The sequence below is a fragment of the Balaenoptera borealis genome (genome assembly GCF_965194805.1).
Source record: "Balaenoptera borealis genome assembly, chromosome: 1".
Lineage (NCBI taxonomy): Eukaryota > Metazoa > Chordata > Mammalia > Artiodactyla > Balaenopteridae > Balaenoptera > Balaenoptera borealis.
In genome coordinates, this window is record NC_138860.1 from 168,763,210 (window position 1) to 168,790,711 (window position 27,502).

The window sequence follows — 27,502 nt, forward strand, 5'->3', positions numbered from 1 at the left end:
TTTAATGTAAGACATGAATGTACACATAAAGATACCCAATTAATCATAAGGAGAAAAATTCAGACCCACATCTAGATACATAATCAAACTGTTGAGAGCCAAAGACAAAAAGAAAATCTTGAAAGCAGTAAGGAAGAAGTGACTCATCACATACAAGCCAACTTCTCATCAGAAACCATGAAGTCCAGAAGGCACTGAGATTTTTAAAGTGCTAAAAGAAAAAACTGTCAAAGAATCCTGTATCTGACAAAACTGTCCTTCAAAAACAAGGGAGGAACTAAGACATTCTCAGATAAAAGCTGAGGGAGTTTGTTAACCACTAGACTTGCTCTATAAGAAATGCTAAAAGGGAGTCCTTCAAGTTGAAAATGAAAGGAAATGAAAGGACACTACACAGTAACTTGAAGCCAGTAAAGGTTAACTACATGGGGAAATACGAAAGCCAGTATTATAGGATTTTTGGTTTGTAATGCCGCTTTTTATTTCCTACATGATTTAAAAGAAAAATATATAAAATAATTATAAACAAATGCTATTGGGCATACAATATATAAAGATACAATCTGTGACAGCAACAACATAAAGAGGGGATTGGAGCTGTACAGGAACAAAGTTTTTGTATGCTACTGAAGTTAAGTTGGTATCAATCCAAACTACATTGTTATAAATTTGGGATGTTAAATGTTATCTCCATGGTAACCACAATCTCTCTATACATATACATATACACACACAAAATAAAAATTAAAAACATTAGGAAATGTTTAGGGAAATGTTTAGGAATTAGGAAAAATTAAAAACAAAGGAAATGAGAAGGGAATGAAAACAATTCACTACAAGAAACCAACTAAATACAAAAGGCAGTAATAGAGGAAGAAAGGGACTAAAAAAGCATAAGACATATAGAAAAAAAGAACAAAATGGCAGAAGTCCTTCCTTACCAGTAATTACATTATACTTTTTTTTTTTTGGCTGCGCCACACAGTTCAGGAGTCTTAGTTCCTCGTCCAGGGATCAAACCTGGGCCCCCAGCAGTGGAAGTACAGAGTCCTAACCACTGGACCACCAGGGAATTCCCGAGTAATTACATTATACTTAAATGGATTAAACTCTCCAGTCAAAAGGCAGAGATTGGCAGAGGATTAAAAAAACATGATCCAACTATATGCTGCCTGCAAAGACTTACTGTATATCCCAACATGCAAACAAGTTGAAAGTAAATGGATGAAAACAGATATTTATGCAAATGGTAACCAAAAGAGAGCTGGGATGGCTATACTAATACCAGATAAAAAATTTTAAGTCAAAAACTGTTACAAGAGTCAAAGGAGGACATTACATACTGATAAAAGTGTCAATTCATCAAGAAGATATAACAATTATAAATGCACCAACTAGAGCCCCAAAATATATAAAGCAAACACTGACAGAAGTGAAGGGAAAAATAGTTCTACAGTAACATTTGGAGACTTCAGTACACCACTTTCAATAATGAATAGAACCTAGACAGAAGATTAATAAGGAAATAGAGGACTTTAACATTATAAATCAGGTAGACCCAAAAGATATATAGAACACTCCCACCCAACAACAGTAGAAAACATCTTCTCAAGTGTGCATGGAACGTTCTCCAAGACAGACCACATTAAGCCATAAAGAGTCTCAACAGATTCTAAAAGATTGAAATCAGACAAATTATCTTCCTTCACCACATGGAATGAAGCTAGAAATAAATAACAACAGAAGGAAACTAGAAAATTCACAAGTATGTGGAAACTACAGATTCTTAAATAATAAAGTTGGAGAACTCACACTTCCTGATTTCACAACTCACTACAAAGCTACAGTAATCAAAACAGTGTGGTACTGGCATAAGGATAAACATATAGATCAATGGAATAGAACTGATAGAAAAGAAAAAAAAAAAAAAAAAGAACTGACAGAACAGAACAGAGTCCAGAAATAAACTCACACATCCACAGCCAGCCAACTGATCTTTGACAAGATGTCAAGTCCATTCAATGTAGTAAGAACAGTCTCTTCAACAAAAGGTGCTGGGACAACTAAATGTTCAGATCCAAAAGAATGAAGTTGGATCCCTAGCTTACACCATACATAAAACTCAAAATAGATCAACAACCTAAATATACAAGCTAAGACCGTAAAACTCTTAGAATAAAACATAGGGGTGAGACTTCCCTGGTGGCGCAGTGGTTAAGAATCCACCTGCCAATGCAGGGAACACGGACTCAAGCTCTGTTCCGGGAAGATCTCACATGCCACGGAGCAACTGGGCCCGTGAGCCACAACTACTGAGCCTGTGCTCTAGAGCTCGTGAGCCACAACTACTGAGCCTGCGTGCCACAACTACTGAAGCCCGTGCGCCCTAGAGCCTGTGCTCCACAACAAGAGAAGCCACCGCAATGAGAAGCCTGCACACCGCAAGGAAGAGTAGCCCCTGCTCACCACAACTAGAGAAAGGCCATGCACAGCAACGAAGACCCAATGCAGCCAAAAATAAATAAATAAATAAATTTATATATATATATAAAATATAATAATAATAATGGTCAAAATGGTGAATTATATTTTACCACAAAAATTTTTTTAATTGCAGCATATCTCCTCCATTTAAATCTAACATACAATCCCAGTTTTAACTTTAAAAATTTTTTTTAACATTCTGTATTTGTTTATTTGCATCCATTCATCTCAGGGCCAATTATATTAAATATATTTTCTTATTTCTGCGTTCCTGATGTTCTGGCACTTGGGGGCCTTACAAACCCAGGAGAGACTGCCACTCCCATGGCTAGCTAATTCCCACAGATAACAATCGTGCCTAAGAGCATGCCTTTGCAAAGGAACCAATCCAGAGCCATATCTACTTTATCTTGCCTGTACACCCAGGAGGCAATATTCCTGTGCTTCAACCATCCCAGGGCCCAAAAAGTAGTAGGCAACTAGAGACTACTCTCATAGCCCAAAGCCCTCCAGAATTATTCAAATTAACGAATCCTAAACTGTTTACTCTGCCCTGCCTTCACTTTCCCTCTGAAACTCCAGGCTCTGGCCAAAACCTTCTGCTTGCTCCTGCCCCTTCTGCCTCCTGACCACCCTGGTGTCTTCCTCTGTGACCCTGTGTGGCCAGTGGTGACCCACTTCCCACCCCCTGACCACCCCGCCCCAGCCAGACCTGTGAGTATAATAAACTTCTTCCTTACAAACCTCATTCTTGTTTCCTCCTGTGGCCTCAGTGACTTTATCATACCTTACTCAATATTTACATTTTAAAAACAATCTCATTATTTTAAAAAACTGATAAAAGTGAAGGTGATAATGTTGAAGTATGAGTAGAGGAAGCATTACCAACTTGTTTCTTTCTCCCTTTATAGGCATTTCTCATCTGAAACAGTTAATAAAAGTATTGCAAAAGGGATGAAAAATAAGTTTTATAGGCACACAGAAAGGGATAATTAACTCTAATATTGCCTCTTTTCTGGAGTGGTTGGGGTGATCATGATGAAGAGTTTAAAAAGAAAGCTCCCAAAGGCAAGATTAGGGCTGGTTCTTTAAGCAGGAGATCACCTTGAGGACACAAATGGAATAAGAAAGTACATAAATGTGAGGGGGAAAAGTAGTCTATTAAGAGAATCTGAGTGAAAAAGAGATATAGAATGGAAGTTGAGGAGACAGCTGAAATAAGGAAATGAAACTTCAGAGAAGGTGCCTCTGTTCATTCTGGAAAGTAGCTAGGCAAACCAATAGTAGCAGCAGAGTCTTACAAGGTGCAAGTTTCCACATCCACTTGGCAAAGTTCAAGTCCATTTACTGTTAAAAGTTCTAGGGGGTTGCAGTGGCCTCTCTCTGGGGTCCCTGATTACCCCTATGCCTGGAAACTAATAGGCACAGGACAAATTTCTAAAGGCAGCACTGTGGACTGCTCTCCCCCATTACCTGACACATGGTTTTTCATAACTCTGAGCCTGGGCTCTCCCAGAGGGCTCTCTTCCTTCAAGCAGAGCTGACAGTGAAGCTGGAAGGAGAACCAGGCTGTACTTCTTTAGTCACCATGGTGACAAGAAACTATCACAAATATTTGCTTATGACTTCACTGGAGAAGCCAAGCAGGAGGTTAGACTGGAAGGAGGAACATTTGCAGAAGCACATCTGGAATCAGCAACCAAAGGAATGCTGGACTCTCATTCAGGGACTATCAGGCAGAGGGGCTTTTTTCATCATGCTCTCCCTTACTTGCTGAGCCCAGATCAAGAAATCCACAATACAAATATATCAATACCTTTTCAAGCATCTGACTGTCTCAGGTAGCATTTGAGTTTTCTTAGTCAAGGAACTCTCTCAAAGTGAATAGGTCCCTGAAGTTGTACCTCTCATTTCTAGGAAATAACTGGCTAATGTTGCCATGCATTTTCTAAGCTTTGAGAACCAAGGGACTAAGCAATAAAAATACAAAATAAGTACGGACCCTGTTATGGCCTGAATTGTACTCCATCCCCCACCGATTCATATGTTGAAGTCTTAAACCCTAATACCCCAAAATGTGACTGTATTTGGAGATAGCGTCTTTAAAAAGATGATTACAGTTAAATGAGGATACTGGAGTAAGGCGTAATCCAATATGACGAGTGCCCATATGAGAGAAGATTAAGATACAGATGCACTTAGAGGGAGAACACCATGTGAACGTGAAAACAGCCATTTGTAAACCAAAGAGAGAGGTCTCAGAAGAAGCCAACCCTGCTAAAATCTTGATCTTCGATTTCTAGCCTCCAGAACTATGACAGAATAAATTTTTGTTGTTTAAGCCACCCAGTCAGTGGTACCTTGTTATGCAGTCTTAGCAAATTAATACAGGCCCTGATCGACAGATGAATAACCTGAGTCTCAAGTCACACACTAAGGGAATAGCCAGATTACTGCAGTATTCCATTTAATCAATGGTATGTTTAAAATTTTAAGATTCATAAAATCTTAAAAATTATGCACATTTTCTTAGAAAAAGGCATACTACATATAGCCAGCTTTCCTATGTATGGGATGGGAATGATATTACGACAGCTGCTGGCTCTAGGACTTTGCAAACCAAAGTCTTACATTCATGGTCTGTATTTAACACTATGAAGCAGTCAGTCAGCCTTTTAAAATTATTTCTCAGGGGAATCCCCTGGCAGTCCAGTGGTTAGGACTCCATGCTTTCACTGCCAAGGGCCCAGGTTCAATCTCTGGTCCGGGAACTAAGATCCCACAAGCCGCACGATGTGGCAAATAAATAAACAAACAAACAAACAAATAAATTCTCTTGTCCTGGTGCTAAACTGAGTGGGGGCTCCTCTTTGCAGACGGCAAGTTTCTAATAAAATGTACCTTCCCAGGCACAGAAAATGAGCTAAACTTAATGCCTCTTCCTTCAGGAATGTAAGAAACCTGATTCCTCCCAGAGTGAAATGGCTTTTTTCAGCCGGCCTCTCTTGCTTCTCACTAAGAATTCTCTACCAAATATGCATCAGTGTAAGATTCCTGAGTTAAAACACTGGCCACATGCCAGTTAATTAAAAAGGAAGAGCTAAGAGTATACTGGGATATAGAGCTTATAGCCTAGTAAGGTTTGATAATGTGCCAAACTCTGTGTAGATATAATCTCCAATCTTCACAACAATCCTGAGAATCCATTTTACAGACGAGAAAAAAGAGACTCAGGGGTTAAGTGACAAGCCAGAAGCTAATAAGTCAACCCTGATCTAGTTGGTCCCAAACTCCAGGTTCTTATCATTTCCTGAAAAGGGAAGCAATTGGTAACAGCAAATCCATCAATATATGTGCTGCCAAAGGGAGCACAACAGCAAATCCATCAGAATTCTGGGTTGGGGCCTGCTCTGTTACCAATAAACAAATCTGCTCCCATTCCAGAATTTCAGTTAACCACAAACTCAAAATGCCTTAAAAGGTAAAGAGGTTAAAAAAAAAAAAGGTAAAGAGGTTAATGTTTTTTTTTTGTTTTGGCTGTGCTTCACTGCTTGTGGGATCCTAGTTCCCCAACCAGGGATTGAACCCGGGCCATGGGAATGAAAGCGCTGGGTCCTAACCACTGGACCGCCAGGGAATTCCCAAGAAGTTAATGATTTTTTTTTTTTTTTTAAGATTTATTATTTATTTATTTAATTTATTTTGGGCTGCGTCGGGTCTTAGTTGCAGCACGTGGGATCTTCGTTGTGCTGCGCGGGCTTCCTCTTCTCTAGTTGTGGCGCGCAGGCTCCAGGGCACGCGGGCTCCCTAGTTGAGGTGCTCGAGCTCAGTAGTTGTGGCGTGCAGGCTTAGTTGCCCCGCAGCACGTGGAATCTTAGTTCCCTGACCAGGGATTGAACCCGTGTCCCCTGCATTGTAACGCGGATTCTTTACCACTGGACCACCAGGGAAGTCCTGAAGTTAATGATTTTTAATGGGACAGTTATAATAGAACAACAGGGATTGCGCTCACACTCAATTTTCATAACATTGCGCCAGCCAAACAAAATTTAATTTTAACAAGGGCTAGGGTGAAATCAGCTGTTAAACAGCCCTTGGTTTGAGGACAATTAAATAATTACATAAACCCCAGCACCATGCCTCTCTTTTTAAAAAATGTATTCATACACAAGATCTAGCTGACCTCTACAACAACCAATGAGAAAGATTAGTCAATTAGGAGCATATCCACTTAACAGCTAGGGAACCAGGTTCAGAGGTGCTGTGACTTGCACAAGATCATTTAGCTATCAAGTTGTGAAGCTGGGACTGAGATCTAGACCCTGTAATTCCATAGGCCTTCTCTTTTCATCCAACCTCGGAGAACTACTTCTTTTTATCCTCTGATAAGACACATAATTCTATTCAATTTGGCTCCTGCCCTTAGACTAGGTTCTATCCATCTTGATCTATTTACTCACGGTCATTTTAACTTAAGAATTACTGACCACTGACTAATTTTCATTAAATTTTTATCTTGTTAAAAAAAATGAAATAACATAAAAAAACCAAACAGTTACTGGCAATCAATTTTCTAATTAGTGCATAAGAACTGGGAGCAACTGAAAACTAGTACTGGGACTTCCCTGGTGGTCCAGCGGTAAAGAATCCGCCTTGCAATGCAAGGGACTTGGGTTCGATCCCTGGTCAGGGAACTACGATCCCACATACCGCGGGGCAACTAAGCCCGCGCGTCACACCACTGAGCTCGTGTGCCTCAACTAGAGCCCGCGTGCTGCAAACTACAGAGCCCAGGCCCTCTGGAGCCTGCGTACCACAACTAGAGAGAGAAAACCCGCATGCCACAACTAGAGAGAAGCCCGTGCACCACAACGAAGAGCCCATGAGCCGCAATGGAAGATCCCGCATGCCACAACTAAGACCTGACGCAGCCAAAAATCAATAAAATCAATAAATCAATAAATAATAAATAAATCTTAAAACAAAAACAAAAACTAGTACCAAAGACGTTTGCCTAAGAGATTTCCCCCTCCACCCACCATATCTGACTTTTTAGGAATTCAACCTCATAATACAGGTTTTTCTTTTGCAGTGAGTTCTCTCCCTAGACCACAAATCCAACCAACCACAAAACTGAAGTATATCTGACCCTCTGTGAACACCTATACCATCAGAATTAATTAAATCAAAATTCCTCCAAAGTGGATGAAACCAGCTATGACGCTCGGATTGGAAGGGTAGGAAGATAACACACAATATACAAGTGACAGATACAGAGACTAATAAATGCAATCATTTTCAATGATGTTCTTCTAAAACTTACATGGCCGAGTTTCTTATCAAAGATGACAACAAAGACTGGCTTAAATTTTGCCTGTCTTCTTGTTGGTCTACCTGGTAGATAACTACTGTGAATGCATACAAAGTTGATGGCAAAATTTTGGTACATTTTAAAATTTTTTAAATTGAGGTATAGTTGATATACAATATTATAAAAGTTTCAGGTATACAACAGATTTGACACTATTGATTTATAACTTTGTTAGCTAAAATCAGCACTGTAGGACTAGTTCCAGGAATCTCACCACCTACCAATTCTTCATACTGAGAATCAGCCAGACACTGAATCTTTTCATTGACTACCTGCCCTCCCAAGCTACTGCCCTATTTTTCTGTTCTAATGAATAGGAAAACTATTTTTTCAGCAGAAAAATAGTTTTTTTTATTAAAGAGGACTACCTACCCTCTTTATTATGAATTATTTAAACACTTAAAGTTGCAAATGTCATGACTTGGCACTGCACCCTAATTACTTTAGTAATTGTCTCATAATAAGGACCTTCTTACATAACTACAATACCATTTCAAACCTAAGAAAATTAACAAAACATCTATTATCTAGTCCATATGCAAATTTCCTTACTTCAAAATGGCTTTTATAGCTAGTTTTTTTGCCCAAATCAGAATCTAGTCAAGTTTCACCCACTGTATTTAACCTTCTATTTAACATTTTATTATGAAAAATGTCAAATATATACAAAAGTAGACAGAATAGTAAATAAAATGAAACTCAATGCAACAATCATTCAGATTCAATGATCAACTAGCTGCCATTCATCTATGCTTCCACAGACCCTGTATTATTTAAGCAAATTCCTGGCATATCATTCCAACAACATATATTTTTCAGTATGTAACTCCAAACAATAAAAACGTTTTTTAAAATTACATCATTATTCCAACATTTGGTCACTTTTAATCTACAATGTCCTTGTCCTCCTTTCCCCCCTTTTATTTACTTGTGATATTGACTCTCTGAAGAATGCCTTAATGTCTTAAAGAATGCCCCACGTTCTAGTTTTGTGCCGTTAATTTATACCCCTATCCTGTGTGTTTCCTGCAAAACGGAAGTTGGGTCTAGAGACTAGAACAGATTCAGGTTAATAATACATTTTTGGCAAGAATACATATAGGTGATGTTCTGCGCTTCATACTACATCACATCAGAAGGCATCTAATGGCAGGCTGCCCAGATGATACTAAATCTGATGGTAATCAGATCTCTCTTCTTGAAAGTCATCTATGTACCCTAAGTCTCCATTCACATAAAGTTAATGTGACATGTTTCTTGACTATTACACATTTTATGTGTAAGATATAATAACATAATGAAATAACCAACTTTAAAAAATAGGCATTGCTAATATTGTTGAATCTCTGTGTGCTCTGTTTCACTCTAACTCTTCAAATCTGACTTCCATTCCTTCTACTCCAAAGAAACTGCTTTTATCAAGGTCACCGATAACCTCCACATTGCCTTATCTAATGGATAGAAATTTCTGTCCTCTTTCTTAACCCCTCAATAGTAGTTACTAATCCCTTCTCTCGAAACACTCAGTTTTCTTGGCACCACTGCCAACTTCATCCAATCTTCTCAGTCTCTCTTGATGGCTCCTCCTCCCTATTATCTACATACTGGTTTCTATCTTCACTCTCTCGAGGTGATTTCATCCATTCCCATAACTCCCAAATTTATGTCCCCAGCCCAGTCCTTTCTCTTGAGTTCCAAACTCATATATTCAACTACCTATGGAAATCTTCACTTTCTTATCCAAAACTAACTTAATTTCTTACACCCTCCCCCCGCCCCCCACCCCAGCAATACCAAGAGCAACAGCATTTACAAGTTACTTAATCCAAATCCTAGGTTAAAAAAAAACATCATCCTTTGACATGATACTATACATAGAGAATCCTAAAACTGCCACCAGAAAACTGCTAGAGCTAATTAATGAATATGGTAAAGTTGCAGGATACAAAATTAATGCACAGAAATCTCTTGCATTCCTATACACTAATGATGAAAAATCTGAAAGAGAAATTATGGCAACACTCCCATTTACCACTGCAACAAAAAGAATAAAATACCTAGGAATAAACCTACCTAGGAGACAAAAGACCTGTATGCAGAAAACTATAAGACACTGATGAAAGAAATTAAAGATGATACCAACAGATGGAGAGATATACCATGTTCTTGGATTGGAAGAATCAACATTGTGAAAATGAGCATACTACCCAAAGCAGTCTACAGATTCAATGCAATCCCTATCAAATTACCAATGGCATTTTTTACGGAGCTAGAACAAATCATCTTAAAATTTGTATGGAGACACAAAAGACCCCGAATAGCCAAAGCAGTCTTGAGGCAAAAAAATGGAGCTGGAGGAATCAGACTCCCTGACTTCAGACTCTACTACAAAGCTACAGTAATCAAGACAATATGGTACTGGCACAAAAACAGAAACATAGATCAATGGAACAAGATAGAAAGCCCAGAGATTAACCCACGCACCTATGGTCAACTAATCTATGACAAAGGAGGCAAAGATATACAATGGAGAAAAGACAGTCTCTTCAATAAGTGGTGCTGGGAAAACTGGACAGCTACATGTAAAAGAATGAAATTAGAACACTCCCTAACACCATACACAAAAATAAACTCAAAATGGATTAGAGACCTAAATATAAGACTGGACACTATAAAACTCTTAGAGGAAAACATAGGAAGAACACTCTTTGACATAAATCACAGCAAGATCTTTTTTGATCCACCTCCTAGAGTAATGGAGATAAAAACAAAAATAAACAAATGGGACCTAATGAAACTTCAAAGCTTTTGCACAGCAAAGGAAACCATAAACAAGACGAAAAGACAACCCTCAGAATGGGAGAAAATATTTGCAAACGAATCAACGGACAAAGGATTAATCTCCAAAATATATAAACAGCTCATTCAGCTCAATATTAAAGAAACAAACACCCCAATCCAAAAATGGGCAGAAGACCTAAATAGACATTTCTCCAAAGAAGACATACAGACGGCCACGAAGCACATGAAAAGATGCTCAACATCACTAATTATTAGAGAAATGCAAATCAAAACTACAATGAGGTATCTCCTCACTCCTGTTAGAATGGGCATCATCAGAAAATCTACAAACAACAAATGCTGGAGAGGGTGTGGAGAAAAGGGAACCCTCTTGCACTGTTGGTGGGAATGTAAATTGATACAGCCACTATGGAGAACAATATGGAGGTTCCTTAAAAAACTAAAAATAGAATTACCATATGACCCAGCAATCCCACTACTGGGCATATACCCAGAGAAAACCGTAATTCAAAAAGACACATGCACCCGAATGTTCATTGCAGCACTATTTACAATAGCCAGGTCATGGAAGCAACCTAAATGCCCATCAACAGACGAATGGATAAAGGAGATGTGGTACGTATATACAATGGAATATTACTCAGCCATAAAAAGGAACGAAATTGAGTCATTTGTTGAGAAGTGGATGGATCTAGAGACTGTCATACAGAGTGAAGTAAGTCAGAAAGAGAAAAACAAATATCGTATATTAATGCATGTATGTGGAACCTAGAAAAATGGTACAGATGAGCCGGTTTGCAGGGCAGAAGTTGAGACACAGATGTAGAGAATGGACATATGGACACCAAGGGGGGAAAACTGCGGTGGGGTGGGGATGGTGGTGTGCTGAATTGGGCGATTGGGATTGACATGTATACACTGATGTGTATAAAATTGATGCCTAATAAGAACCGGCAGTATAAAAAAACAAACAAACAAAACAACTAATACTAAACTTTCATTGGGTTATTTGTATGGAAATATGTTAATATAAATGTTTCAGACATTACATGAAATTTCTAAAAATCTTATATTTGTATTTGTATGGAAATATGTATGGAAATATGTTAATATAAATGTTTCAGACATTATATGAAAAACAAAAACAAAAACAAAAAACATCATCCTTGACTCCTTCCCTACTCACACCTTTTTGATCTAACCTACTGACAAATCCTGAATGTATCTTGAATGTATTTACCTCTCTCTCACCCCATCCAAGTCACTATCACCTCTTGCCTGGTTACTACGACAACTCACCCCCAATCCATCACCACACAACAAAATCAGAGCATAGCACTGCTCCCATGTAGAAGTAAAATCTTCTTCACAATTTAAGGCGCTGCCTATATCTTCATCTCATCTCATTCAACTTTTTACCCTCAGTCATCATATGCTCCTGTCACAATGGCTCTCTCAGTATTTGGAAACTATCAAGCTGTTTCCGGATACAGTCTTCACATTTCCTGTTTTCTTTCTGTCCACAATGCTCTTCCCTAGCTCTTAGAATTGCTAGGTCCTTCCTCTGTCACACTAACCCAAAGTAAGCTACTCCATTTTTGTCAGAACACCCGTTTTATTTCCTTCGTTACACTATTTACAATCTGTATCTCTTCTCCTCCTGTGTAAGTTCTACAAAAACTTTTGTTGTGGGAAGAGATATGGGAACATATGTATATGTATAACTGATTCACTTTGTTATAAAGCAGAAACTAACACACCATTGTAAAGCAATTATACTACAATAAAGATGTTAAAAAAAACAAACAAAAAAACTTTTGTTGTATCCCCAGCATCTATGATATATACAAATATTTGTTGACTGAATCACTGTTCAAATATCTACTCAATACTTACTGAGCACCTACACTGTCCCAGACACAAGGTGTAGCTGTAAAAGTTGCTTAACAAGTGTTTGCCAGTAAGTGTAGGGTAAGGGAAGAAATGTACAGCAAAGGAATCTTCCTTGTGACTGGAGTGGAGCAGAACTTCCAAAAGCAGATTTTAGAAAGATTTCTTCCTAGAAACCCAGAAAGCACAGGTTTCCTCCAGAATTGGTATGAAAACTGAATAGACGCTCTGTTGTAAGGACACACACACACAAATAAAAAACTTTAAAAAAAAAAAAGACTGCAGGACACAAATGGCTCAGAAAAAGACATTTTAGACAGCTAAATCCAGTGGCCTTGTCAGTATTCATTCTATTTGACTTTCTAATTTGCCACTGATGATCACTTTTGACTTCTTGAAACTCTACCCATGATTCTGAAGGCACCACCCTCTCCCAGTTCTCTCACCTTTCTAACCACTCCTTCTCAGGTTTCATACTGTGTTCCTCTCCCAACGCCAATCTCTCAATGTCAGTGTGTATCAAAATTCTACCTTTCTGGTCCTCAGCAGAAGCAGCCCCCTTTCCCAAGTGACCTCCCTTAGCTTCAACCTCCACTTTTACACTAAGTACCAAATCTCTGTTGTCACAACCTCTGCCTGTGTGTTTTTCCAAATGCATACTGGCTATCTCCACCTCACTTTCTCTCTCCTTAAACCAGTTTCTTCTCCTAGGTTCCCTAGTTAGGAGTTAATGCCATTACCATTCACCTGGTCTTAGAGTAAGCCATGAACTTTCTATTCCCCAAAGACAACAGGTTGGCAAACTGATCTTCACCTATACCAAAGATTCTCTCCTTAACCAAACTCTATCCAGGCTCCTCTGAGACCTTTCTCAACTAGGTTCAACCTTGGCCTATCAAGATTTGAACAAAAAACACTAACATAGTTTCTAACAGCTCAAGGTCACATCACTAGATGACCCTAGCCCCCCTTAAAGTGCCTGACTGAGAAAATCTCAAGGCTGCCAAGTGAATTTACTGTTTCAGCCAACACCTGAATATAGGGTTCCTGTTTCCCAGGATCTGTGGGAGGGTAGGAGACTACCTTCAATAAGCCCCAGTAGCAAACCCAGTTGGGTTTCATGTGGACCACCTCCTCCTTCCTTGCATTTTGTAATTTTTCATTTCCCTGACTTTACTGAGCTCTCTCTCACCCCCACCTCCATTCCCTCATCCTTCCTTTAAGACACCCAGTTACCTCTGCACAAAGTTGAAATCAGTTCACACTTTTCCCTATTGCAATAGTATATTACTGATTAAAATCTGTCCTTACCACTTTGGTGTCCAACTTTATCTGTGTTTATCTTTGTTTACCTGTTACTACAAACTGGTTCCCACTGACAACCTCCAATGGCCCTGTTTTAGTTCACAACTCATCACCTCACTTCTAGATCATTAACTCTTTGAGAGCAAGAATGTGTAGCACAGTGCACAGCACATACATACTCTCAAATGTTCTATTCAACATTTTTAAACTTCAGTTTTCCAAAAGATCTGAAGTGGTTTACAATAAATTCAACAAAATAAAAAATATCAAACCCAAAAATCTGGAAAAGGAATATACACATTTGTATAGAAAATGGGGAAAGATGAATGCAGATCAGCAGAACCCAAGAGTCATTTAATTATTGAAACTGACTTGCATTTTGACATGTCAGCTACCTGTCAGCCAAAATAAAGCAATATGAGTGAGCTCTTACATAATTCTCAATATCCATGATGGTGTCCTTTGAAGCACAAAAGTTTTAAATTTTCACTAAGTCCAATTTATCTCTTTTTGGGGTGTGGGAGGCTGCTTGTGCTTTTGGTGTCATATCTAAGAAACTGTTGTCTAATCCAAGGTCATGAAGATTTACTCCTATGTTTTCTTAAAAGAATTTTATAGGGACTTCCCTAGTGGCACAGTGGTTAAGAATCCGCCTGCCAATGCAGGGGACAAGGGTTCGAGCCCTGGTCTGGGAAGATCCCACATGCCGCGGAGCAACTAAGCCCGTGCGCCACAGCTACTGAGCCTGTGCTCTAGAGCCTGCGAGCCACAACTACTGAGCCCACGTGCCACAGCAACTGAAGCCCACGCGCCTAGAGCCCGTGCTCCGCAGAGGGAGAGGACACCGCAATGAGAAGCCTGCACACCGCAACGAAGACCCAACACAGCCAAAAATAAATAAATAAATAAATTTATTTAAAAAAAAAAAAAGTTTTATAGTTTTAGCTCCTTACATTTAAGTTTTTGATCTAAGTTAATTTTTTTAATTTTATTTTTACTGTTTTATTTTATTTATTTTTTGGTTGTACCGCGCGGCATGCAGAACTTCCCCAACCAGGGATCGAACCCGCACCCCCTGCAGTGGAAGCAAGGAGTCTTAACCACTGGACCACCAGGGAAGTCCCTAAGTTAATTTTTATATATGATGTAAGACAGGAGTCCAACTTCATTCTTCTGCATATGCATACTTATTCTTTTTAGGCAATATATATATCAATAGCACATTAGGATAATCAAAATAAACCAGTGATTCACACAAGTCCTTTCTTAATGAATTTAGCATTAATTGAGATGCCTTCAAAGTTTTTATGATAGAACCAATCTACTAAACTAACAAACTCTTGTGGTATATAAGTTCCTTTCCTGTGTCAAGTTACTTATTTCCATGTCCTGCTAGGAGACCTCCGTCAGGCACCAAGGCAGGCAAGGATCATGATGCTCCTGCCAAAAAAATCACACATCTGTGTCCTTGCCGCTAGATGTGAAAAGAAGCAGTCTTCTCAAGTCCAGTCCAGAATGCTTTCCAAAGTCTCTGGCCGTGGTGGAAAGTTTTTATCTACTAAAAGCCTTTTGAAAGCTCTTTCAAAAATGCCAGTCAGGGACTTCCCTGGTGGTCCAGTGGTTAAGACTCCACACTCCCAAAGCAGGGGCATGGGTTTAATCCCTGGTTGGGGAACTAAGATCCCGAATGCCACAGGGTGCGGCCTAAAAAAACAAAACAAACAAAAAATGCCAAAGTCAATCTCTAATCTCTGCAGAGGGTATGTTCCCAGGGAAAATTCAAATTTGATTGGTAATGATTTAGAAACAATTTGCTTAGCTTTTAAGTCTAAGCTCATACAGAACCCCCATTTTATTTATTTTTTATAAATTCTTTTTTGTAAATATTTATTTGTTTGTTTGTTTGTTTATGGCTGCATTGGGTCTTTGTTGCTGTGCGCGGGCTTTCTCTAGTTGCGGCGAGTGGGGGCTACTCTTCATTGCAGTGCACGGACTTCTCACTGCGGTGGTTTCTCTTTGTTGCGGAGCACAGGCTCTAGGCACATGGGCTCAGTAGTTGTGGAGCACGGGCTTAATCACTCTGCAGCATGGGGGATCTTCCCGGACCAGGACTCGAACCCGTGTCCCCTGCACTGGCAGGCGGATTCTTAACCACCGCACCACCAGGGAAGTCCCTAGAACCCCCATTTTAGAGGTGAGAAAATTGAGGCATAACTTGCAGAAGGACCCAGCTAATAAGTGGAAGACTCTAATCCAGATCTTTGAAGACTCTAATCCAGATCCTTCTGACTAAAGCCAAAGCTCTCTCTATTACATATACTCTACTCAACAGCATACTAGCCGCAGGGGACTCCTTTGTTATTTCTTGGAAGAAGTGTGTCAATGTTTCTTCTTGGATTCTACCACCCTAACCATTGCCTGACTCAATCTGTCAATGACATGTGGTCCAGTTCTTGCCAAGAAAAGGGAATACAAATATCAGAAGATACCAACACAGGAACTTCCCTGGTGGTACAGTGGGTAAGACTCTGCACTCCCAACGCAGGGGGCCTGGGTTCAATCCCTGGTCGGGGAACTAGATCCCGCATGCTGCAACTAAGAGTCCGCATGCTGCCACTAAGATCCCGCGTGCCACAACTATGACCCGGCAGAGCCTAAATGAATGAATGAATGAATGAATAAAAGAAGGTATCAACACAAATATGACTGGAAGTAGAATTTTGTAGGGACTGGCAGTAGTTAGGTAGTCATTTGAAGGCTATTTGCCACTTCAAAGGAAAAACAAAAACAACCATTTGAGTTAATCCTCCCTGTTCTGGTGTAGGGTTTGAAAATCTTTTTAAAAAGTTTAACACTGGGACTTCCCTGGTGGTGCAGCGGTTAAGAATTCGCCTGCCAATGCAGGGGACACGGGTTCAATCCCACATGTCGCGGAGCAACTAAGCCCGTGCGCCAAGACTCCTGAGCCTGCGCTCTAGAGCCCGCGAGCCACAACTACTGAGCCCGTGTGCCACAACTACTGAAGCCCGTGCGCCTAGAGTCCGTGCTCCGCAACAAGAGAAGCCAGTGCTATGAAGAGTAGCCCCTGCTCGCCGCAACTAGAGGAAGCCCGCGCGCAACAACGAAGACCCAACACAGCCAGAAATAAATAAATTAATTAATTTTTTAAAAAAAGGAAATACTTAGGCTGAGCGAAGGCACTGTGCTGGATAGAGTATCAACAGGCACACTGGAATAGTGTGGTATCAGTGAAAGGAGCTACAAAGCCAGACAATCTGATTTCTGGTCTGCTACTTAACAAGTGTACAGCCTTGGGTGTCACTTATCTGTATCTCAATTTTCCTACCCTTGCCCTGTCTACCTCAGAGTTACAGTGAAGATCAAATGAGAATACACATGAAAGCACTTTGTAAATAGTAAAATGCTGTGCTAGTAAGGTAGGATTCGGTTTGGTAATAGTTTTTCAAACTTCTGGAATTTCTCTCAGAGCTTTTTATGACCAAGAAATACTGCAAACAAGGAAACAATATGAAACAGTTCTGACGGCATGAGGTTCTCAGGGTGTTATTTGTAAGCCTGTCAGAACTGTCAATAACCAAGACAATGGGAGAAACTTCTCTATGGACAACTGGATTAGTCCATAATGGGGCCATAATAAGGCTGCTCATATTCTGGCAGATCCTCACAGGACTGGGCTGAAGAATGATCACTCCAGGAAACAAAGCTGAATCTATAAATCAGGAGGTCTGGCTAAAAGATCATGTGGGAAAAACAATCTTCTGTACACACAACTATATATTCAAAGCTCAAGGCCTAAGTGAAGCATGGCACACTGAGGTACTGCATCAACCAGACAGTTGATAGTCCAAGTTCTCTAATCCTAATTCTCTCCTAGGATTTACTAGTCCTTTTGGCCCTTGAATCTATATATAAATGCAATGCTCAGACCTAGGAATGGGGAAGTAAGGGGTGGTGAGAGACACAGGCGAGGCCCAGGATAGCTACAGTCAAATTTCTCCAAAAGAAAAATTCCAAATATCTCTTGTAGACTGTGCAGAATCTGGAGGCTCTTACCTTCCTAGGGACACCCCATTGCCACTACCACTAGGTGCTACAAGGAACTAAAATGAATCACTTAAAGTAGGAAAACCAAAGCGCTTACCTTCCACTTCAGTCAATGCAAAAACATTCACTGAATATCTCCCAAGCACTCACACTGCTCAAGGAATCAAGGGGAAAAGAAAAATCCAAATTGTTATCTCCAAACTGACTCAAATGGACAAGTGATTTATTATTCATTTAATAAAATGTATGTGCCAGGCACTGTGCAGAAGCTTCTGCCTTCAGGAAGCTTTACAACCTAGTTTAGTCTCGCAGCATCAAGAACAAAAAAGATAATGAATCTAAGTGTGCAATGATGTCAGAGAGTGGAAGTGAGAACTATTTTTACTGTGTGGTGAGCTCTGGAGTGGTCTTTGAAGGCTAGATGGTTAATATTTCTAAAGGTAATGGTGTAGGGAGGGACAGCAGTTTACCAGGAGCAAAGATTAGAGATCAGAAAGCCCAAGGTTGGTTTGAGGAACAAGATCAGTTTGGTTAGAGAGGTATAAATACAAAGGCCCACAAGCAAAATGTCTCTGAGATGTAACAGTGAACTGCTGGCCCCTACTGTGCAGCACTATGCCCCTCAATCCCCAGTCTTCGGGCAAGGAGGGTTCTGCATGGCCTGTAGGCGAATTACACAAATCTCTCTGACTGGCTCTTCATTTCAACCTTTGGTAATAGGAGAAAGGGTTTTTCTAACAGCCCTTGTGACAAATTAAAAGCAGGATTTCTCTAACCTGTACATATTAATTCAAAAAGAAGGAGCTAGATTTGGGATGCAATCTTCTGAGGAGCCCAGGACAATATGGGGAAGAAGAGCCAGACTGAGAGGCCACACAAAGGGAACCCTCTCTGTCCTCATTAGACATGCTATGGACAGACACTCAATGTTGCCCCTCAAACCTTGTCAGCTCCTTCCAATATGATGTAGTGAGAAAGAGCACTGATTTGGGAGTCAGGTGAGTTGGTTCCAATCCCAACTGAATAACCATGGGCAAATTACCCACTATTTTGAGTCTCTGCTTCCATTACCTATAAAATGAGAATAATAAACTTTATAGCCCAGTATGATTGATGAGGTAACGTGAAAGTGTCTAGGGTCTAAATGCTGAATCAATGGTATTTCCTTGTTCTTCTCAGCACCTACTTTGAAAGGCTTCAATTCCCCATGAGGGCAATTTCCCAGAAGTCAGAGTCAAAGAGGATGACTATATTTCCTTGCTCTCCATTAGCAGGTGGTCTTTCCTCTTCCTTTCTCCTAACACTGTAGCTCCTTTCTCTTAACCTTTATCCTTCTATTCCATCTTCATTCCCTCCAAAGCTAGGCTGTAAGAACCAATAAGCCAGAGTTTTTTGTTTTGTTTTTTTTTTTAGGCCACACCGTGTGGCATGCAGGATCTTAGTTCCCCAAACAGGGATCAAACCTGTGCCCCCTGCAGTGGAAACATGGAGTCGTAACCACTGGACCGCCAGGGAAGTCCCAAGCCAGAGTTTTAAGAAAGGGCCTGTTCTCTACCATTTACCTCACCCCAAGATAAGCAATTCTAACCACGTCTCATTACAATTATTGCTTCTTTGGAAGATTTAAAAGCTGATGACTTTCACACCTACATCTGCAGTGCATATCTAACACTCAAGGGGTTCCTTCTATCTATGTTCCATAAGCACCTCAAATGGTTTAAAAAAAAATTTTTTTTTTAAGTCATCATCTCCATAAACCTGCTCCTCATACATTCCTTACACATTTCATTATCCACAAACCCATATCTGGAATTCTGAAATCAAAAGAGCTCTGAAAATAAGAAGGTTTTTAGTATATACAACACAAAATACATTTAGCAACAAAACCTGAACAAAATTAACATGAGACTCTTTATAGCCCTTATTAATCCCACTCAATTAATATTCAAATGATTTGCCTGAAAATATTAGTATTATTTGACTATACAGGGCTCTATCCCAGACCCTGCTGGAGGTGTTATGCACTCAAAAGGGTGAAACTGGTTCATGGGGGAGGGGGAGAACTTAAGATATTACAATGGTATGTGGCCCTCCAAAGCTCAACCTTATCAATAAAGACTTATTCCCTAGTATCTAATTTTTCTTGCTGGATTTTCTTGAGTATTACATGAGCAGCATTGACACTGACTTCATAAAAGGCAGACAAAAAGTATGCAAGAACTGTACTACAAAGCTATGGCAAATAGACAGCTATGACTGGGGGACTTTCTCTTGACTGATGGCTGAATCTTGAAGTCATATGACAAGAGGTGGCCTGAGCATGCCTGTTTTGCCCTGTGGATGTTATTTATGTTTGATCCTCAGTGCTTTTGTGTGTGACATGGGTTTTGATAATTAAATTTAAAATTTACATTTTATTATTTAATTCTACAAATTAAAATGTGTCCCAATTAATTATGCCAAGTGCGAAAAGAAAAATGTTAACAATATCTGAACAGCTATCTAGCAGCTAAAGTTATTTTCTCGTATCAGGCAAAAGTTAAAAAGTTTACTAAAAATAATTTTAAGAAACTGATTTTTTTCTATTGTTTTGTTTTTGCTGGAAAATGAACAACTTTAAATGATTTTTAAAAATCTGATTACACTGTTTCTGTATTTATAAATACAGTGAAACAGTATTGAAACAGTTTGCATATGCAATTTGATACATTACAACTTATATAAGTAAATAAAAGTTACTCAGCAAATATAGCTATAAAACTTAGTTAAATGTAAATAGCTTTTTAATTTAACTTTTAACCTAAAAATCTTGTTTAGTCACTCTTAACCTTGCACTGAATAAAAAGCAAGCTTTATGCTTACTCATTTTATGTATAAAGCACAGACATACTTACTGTACATAAAAAGATATAGAGTATATCTGCATGTTAAAATTTCATGGGAGGGATGCATTAGGGAAAAAAGATGTCTAAAATGGTTTCTTAGGAAGGTGATAATGAATGGAAAGGTTGAGGAAACAATGATATAAGGGATTAGGGATCTGTACAAGTCAGAAACTTGGGCGTCACCCTTGACAATTCCTTTCCCCTTATCCCCATATCCAATCACTAGTAATGGTCAGCTTTATTTCCTATTTCTGGACTGTCTCTGTCTCTTCTTCTCCATTCCTACTGCCATTACCCTAACTCAGATCTTCATGATCTCTTGCCTAGACTTTATAAGAGCCTCATTAACCTGTTCCTTTTCTCTTTATTCCAAACTTCTTGAAACAGTTTGTCTCGCCTCTCTTATTTCTTAGCCCACTCCAATCTGCTTCCATGCTATCAAAACTGTTTTTGTAAGACACTGATCAAGTGCAAGATGCTAAATTCAATAGACCTTTTCAATCCTTATTTTGCTGGTCCTCTTGGCAGCACTCAATCCTGACAGCCATGTCCTTCTTCTTGAAATACTCTTTTCCGTTGCTTTATGAGACATCAATCACTCCTTGTTTTCTTCAAATTGTGGCTGCTGATCCCCTTCTTCCTGCACATTAAAGCTAATGAAACTTGAGGTTCTCTTTTCAGCCCATCTCCCATGATATACATTTTTCATAGGCACTATCAGTGATTCCCAAGGTCTTAGTTACCATATATAAACAGATGATCAATCCTCTATCTCCATCCCCGGACCCCACGCTTGAGCCCCAGACTTCTCTATCCAGTTGTTTTCTGGACACCTTCCCTTGGAGGTCACGGAGATATCTCAAAATGTCCAGATTTAAACTCAACTCAGTTAAAAGCATCACTATCCACTCTGCTGCTCAAGGCAAGAGGCCTAGGAGTCATGCTTAATTCCACCCTGCCCCAACCACTTTCAGCCTCCAGATGAAACCAATAACCAAGCCCTGCTAATTCAAATTCCTAACTCTTATTCCCCACTGTTACTACCTCAATCTCCATCAACATCTCTTGCTAGGACTACCACACTACTTAAGAACCAACTACTTCAAGAACCTCCTGGTTGGGACTTCCCTGGTGGCGCAGTGGTTAAGAATCCGCCTGCTAAGGCAGGGGACATGGGTTCAAGCCCTGGTCTGGGAAGATCCCACATGCTGCAGGGCAACTAAGCCCGTGCGCCACAACTACTGAGCCTGTGCTCTAGAGCCCGCGAGCCACAACTAATGAGCCCACGTGCCACAACTACTGAAGCCCGTGCGCCTAGAGCCCGTGTTCTGCAACAAGTGAAACCACTGCAACGAGAAGCCCGCGCACCACAACGAAGAGTAGCCCCCACTCGCTGCAACTAGAGAAACCCGCGCACAGCAACGAAGACCCAACGCAGCCAAAAATAAATAAATAAATAATAAAATAAATTTATTAAAAAAAAAAAAAAAAAAGAACTTCCTGGTTGGAATGTTATCACAGTCTAATTCATTCTCCCCAGAGCAGTCAAGTAATATAAATAAATAAATTTGATCACGTCACTTCTGAGATTAAAACCTTTCAATGGCATTTCACTGTTATCAGGATAAGGTCCAAATATCATTCCCCCCATGCTACCAACCCACCTAGCCTACCAATCTTTTGCTTGTGAAATAATCATTTCACCCTGCCACTGACAACTATCCACAGATCAGCTCTCATTAGCTTAAAGGCCTTCCCTGATCCCCCTACGCTGGGGTGGACCCCCTTATTCTATAAACCCATAGTACTGCGGACTGCCCCACTCAAAATATTTATCATTTTAGGGGCTTCCCTGGTGGCGCAGTGGTTGAGAATCTGCCTGCCAATGCAGGGGACACGGGTTCGAGCCCTGGTCTGGGAAGATCCCACATGCCGCGGAGCAACTGGGCCCGTGAGCCACAACTACTGAGCCTGCGCGTCTGGAGCCTGTGCTCCGCAACAAGAGAGGCCGCGATAGTGAGAGGCCCGCGCGCCGCGATGAAGAGTGGCCCCCACTTGCCGTAACTGGAGGAAGCCCTCGCACAGAAACGAAGACCCAACACAGCCCAAAAAAAAAAAAAAAAAAAAAAAAAAAAGTTTAAAAAAAGTATTAAAAAAAAAAAAGAGATAAGGAAAATGAATCTCTGGAGATTAAGCAATTGGTCAAAGCTCTAATTGTATTACAGAATGAAATAACTGTAACACAAGATAAAATATGAAAAGAGCTATATGAAAGGCAAGAACAAAGTGCTACAGAATTCAGAAGGACAGTTCACTTCCAGTTTGGAAGGCATAACATACATATTTGGGAAAGGTCCCTGAGGGAGGTAGCATTTAAACTAAATCTTGTAAAAGAGGCAAGATTTTCATAGGAAAAGACGGGTGGGGAAGGGATTGCTTTTGTCACTTTCTCTACCAGGAAAGGTGAAGTACATACCAAGGAGGTAGTCTGAGTGGAATGCAGGATATATGGATAAATATTAAATCGAATAAGACTAGTAAAGTCAATAGGAAGGCCTTGAATACCATACCCTATGGGTTATGATTTTATCCTGTAGACAATAAGGAGTCCATGAAGGTTCCTAAACTAAGGAGAAGAGTGACAAGACCAGAAGGGTGTTTTAGCAACATTGCTGCAGCAGAATTGGTCGTGGTAAGGAGGCTATAGAACAGATTTAGAAGGCTCCTGAAATAACAACACCTTTACAATTTACAATATTTTCTGACATCTAGTACTTCACTGACACTTCACTAACAACATTAATAAATAGTATTATCATATTTTCACATCAAGGAGCCTGAGACTCAGCAAGTTTAAAGACCACACAATTAACAGTCTTTGTGGGACTATGCTGTGAGAAAAACATACACAAAACAATTTAGGGAAGACATCAGTAACAGGATCACAGTATCCAACAACTGCCAATATAGGAAGGGAAGAAAAGAGTAAGGAACCAAAGATAGGTAAGATTTCTATCTTATGCCCTAGTGTCTGGGCCAATGGTCCCACCATTAACAAAAATGTAGGAAAGGTACACCAGGAAGGGGGAGTGAGTTTGATGCTTGTGGGACACTTAGTTTAGTAGTTCTCTAAGTTGCTGTTATGAACTGTGGGGTGGGTGGGCAAGGCTGGAGGGAAACTAAGAAATGGGCTAAATTACTTCCTGACCTGGAGGCATTATCAGAAAGGTTTTGTTGCTTGCAGCAAACCAGAAGCAGCTTTTAGTATCCTAGAGCCCAGTGACAGCACAGTTCCAAAACATCATGAAGAGATCAGATTCTTTCCGTCTTCTCGACCCTCACCCTTAGAACTGCCTGCTCTTATTTATAAATTCTGCCTCATGATCCCAGCATTGCTAATGGCAATTTCAGAGTCAGAAAAGGGATCTTTCCTTTCCAGAGGCAGAACACTGCCCTTAATAGCCCATATTTTGATTAGAACCATACTACCTGAGTATTTCCTCTATTTACTAGCTCTGACCTTGCTTAAGTTACTGAACCTCTCTGTGCTTCAGTTTTCTCAACTAGAATGTGAGAATCTGAGAAATAAACGAATTAGTATTACAGTACTTACTGCCTAGCACATAGCAAGTTCTATATAAGTGTTCGCTATTATTATAGCTTTCCCATCTCTCTTTTTTTGAAGCTCTCACACTTTGGTGATACCTGGGTTAAAATATAAACCGGCAAAAAACAACAGAATAAAACTTGGCAAATAAGGAAGGCTTTTTCAGAAGTCCTCCAGGCTTCCCTTCACATTCATTAGCCAAAATCTGCATCACATGCCCATACCTAAATCAATCACTGCCTAGGGAGATAGAATTACAATGATTGGTTTAGTTTATATCAATCAAGATACCCCCTGGGGCTGGGAAGGTGCTGCCAGATTCCTGGTTAGCAGGATGGCAGGAACAGTGATAAAAACAACCGATGTCTGCCAAGACTTAGTCGTGAGAGGCTGTGGTCTCTGCTAGGGAGGGTTAGAAAAAGTAAGTTCCAGAGCTGCAAGCCTCACCCCCACAGGGTTCCTAAGAGCAATGAAATCACTGCAAAGGTCTGTTAAGGCTAGTGAAGTCTGGCACAGGAGAAATAGTATAGGATATAGGCCAGAGCTCGACTGAGCGTACTCTTGAGAGGCAGTGAAACACAGCAGGTTCTAGATTCACGGAGGTGTGATGCAGGCCATGTTAGTGTCCCCAGCCCTAGGGCCTAGATCACCAGCCTTGGACTTAATCACCTAATCTTCTCAAAGCCTGTTTACTCATTTATAAATGGGGATAACCCAAATTATCTCGGATTTGATGTTAGGATTAAATGTAAGGATACATTTCACCCCTGTAGTATAAGGATCAGAGAAAAAAACAAAAAATAACCAACCCACACACAAAACCCCCACAGAACAAAAACCCCAATGGCCGGGTGTTCAGAAAGACAAGGTGCAAGGTGGGATGGGGGTGGCGGGGAGGTACCTGAAATGGAGCTGCAGAGAAGAGGGGAGGCTGCCTGACTCTAGACTAAAACTCCCCTTCAGGACCCTGGTCAGGTTCTGTTGCTCTATTGAAGTACTTTCATTTCAAAGTTTACCAGAAAAGGACTAAATTTAATCACACCTGAAGTCTTCTTAGAGGTTTATGTGCAGCAAAATGGGTAAGAATCTCACTTCTGGCTTTGCCGTAACTAACTGTGTTATATTCTCTGAGGTGGCTTCCCCATCTGTAAAAACTGAGTAAATCGCTGCCAAATTTATTTCACTGGGCTTAATAAACTAAATATTAGCCCCTTCCCTTTGAGGCAGCAGTGTTCCTGAAATTGAAGGCCAATACAAAATCTATAACATAAAAGCCCCTAAAATTTTTAATTGATACATAAAGTTGCAGCTACAAAGACAAGCCTACCAGTCTTAATGGAGGATTCTGGAAACCAGAGTGCTTAAAGGAAAGGAACAAACATTACTGAAAACATTATTGAAGGTGGAAAAGAATCTGTTCTGATATTTATAGAGCTCTTACTGGTCTCCAAACACTGTGGTATCTTATTTAATTCTCAAACACCTCGATAACTCTGCCCCCTCCCCTCTTTCTAGAGATGAGGAAAGGAAGGCTCAGAAAGGAAGGAAAATAACATTTATCGTGGACTGTGCTGGATGTTTTCCATATGCATCACTGCATCTGACATTTAAGTGACTTCTCCGGATGAGAGCTAGGAAGTAGCAGGCAGGATTATAATACCAGATCTGATTCTAAAGTCATTGCCGTGCAGCTCAAAGGAGTAATTTTTGTTTCCTCAGGATCAGGTTTCTTACAAAACTCAATCCCAGAATCTCAATCCCCACCCCCAACACACCCACAATAGTTGGGGTTAGCAATTCACTTTGGAGTTTTCCAGTTTCTTTCAGATTAAAGATTTCAAAGTGGGCCCACGAGCAAAAATACAAAACACCTTTACAACTCTGCCTAGGATTAAAAGCTTTCTTTCCCCCTTTTCCAGCCCAATCACTTGGGGCCAGGCCATAAAGAACAACAGCTATAAACTAGGGCTCTGGAGCGATCAACCTGGTTTAAGTCACTGACTGTGCGACCTTGGGTAAGTTACTTTACCTCCCTAAGCTTCAGTTTCCTTATCTGTAAAATAGGGATAACAGCAGTATCTATCTCAATAAACAGGTTGTGCATATGAAATAAAACGTGACATGTAAAGCAATCAGAGCGATGCCTGCACACAGGAAGAGCTTAGCAAATTTAATAGTTCTCATTGCTGGAGAAGAAGTACCACTGATGGTTCTGTCCCTAAGTCCAAAGACTTCGCCATCGTATTCTCTCTGAGCACAGGCCTTGCTACCTGGAGTCCCTTTAGAAAGAGCAACAGGTCGCTCCTTTTCTCCTAACCAGGGCCAGGCCCAGAAACCTAAAGCCCCCGACCTATATATGACTACGAGATCTTGGCACTGGTTTTCTACCACTGCGAAGGCTGTCACTCTGAACCCAACCGAACCACCCCATTTCCGCCGCGGCTCGGGAAGTTCTCCCGGCCTTCAGCGGCCCAGGCTGCCTTCGGCATGGCTGCCCCTGGTTACAGGCCTGGAGCTGGCTCGCCAGGCGTCCCTTCGCCAGAGAACTCTCTCTGCGACGTAGGGAGGATCTCCCTGAGTTCAGGGGAACCAGTGAATCCAGTTAAGAGGCGCGTCGGTCAGACACACGCCTGGAGAGGGTTGCCTTAAACGCCTCCCGGGCCTGCCACTGGGAGCCCGGCCCCCGGGCCTGCCCCCGGGAGCCCGGCCCAGACCGGAGGGTCAGCCCCTTTCTAACCTCCGGGAACGCGTGCGATCCGGCCCAGGGCCACCACGTGGGGGCTCCAGAAGTGGCAAGGTGTTCCCGGAACCAGCCCCCAAAGACTGCTCCCCGCTTGGGCCCTAACCTGGCCCCAAACTGGCCTGAGCGGCGCTCCCGGCCTGGCTTCTCCCCTCAAACCTATCTGGAGGCGATTCAGACATCCTCTGCAGACTGCAGACAGGCTCTCGCCAGACTCCAAGCCCCGAGACTGCCCAGCCCGAGTCCCCAATTGCCTGGTTTCCTTACTCACCCATCGCGGCTCCGCTCGCTCCTACTTGGCGGCGGCAGCGGCGGCAGCTTCGGCGGCAGCTTCAGCAGACAATATGGCGGAT

General features: G+C 40.9%; 1 protein-coding gene across 2 annotated transcripts in view; it reads right to left on the bottom strand.

Moving 5' to 3' along the window:
- The window catches only part of KPNA6 (karyopherin subunit alpha 6), a 52,431-nt gene extending 24,929 nt beyond the window's left edge, over window positions 1-27,502 (bottom strand). The window contains exon 1 of one of the 2 annotated variants that reach the window (XM_082345501.1): window positions 27,421-27,502. In XM_082345501.1, the coding sequence (XP_082201627.1) occupies window positions 27,421-27,424 (4 nt within the window). In that variant the 5' untranslated portion in view covers window positions 27,425-27,502. Of the gene's footprint in view, window positions 1-21,295; window positions 21,430-27,420 lie in introns of those variants that run through there. The other variant, XM_082345502.1, reaches the window with a different exon arrangement.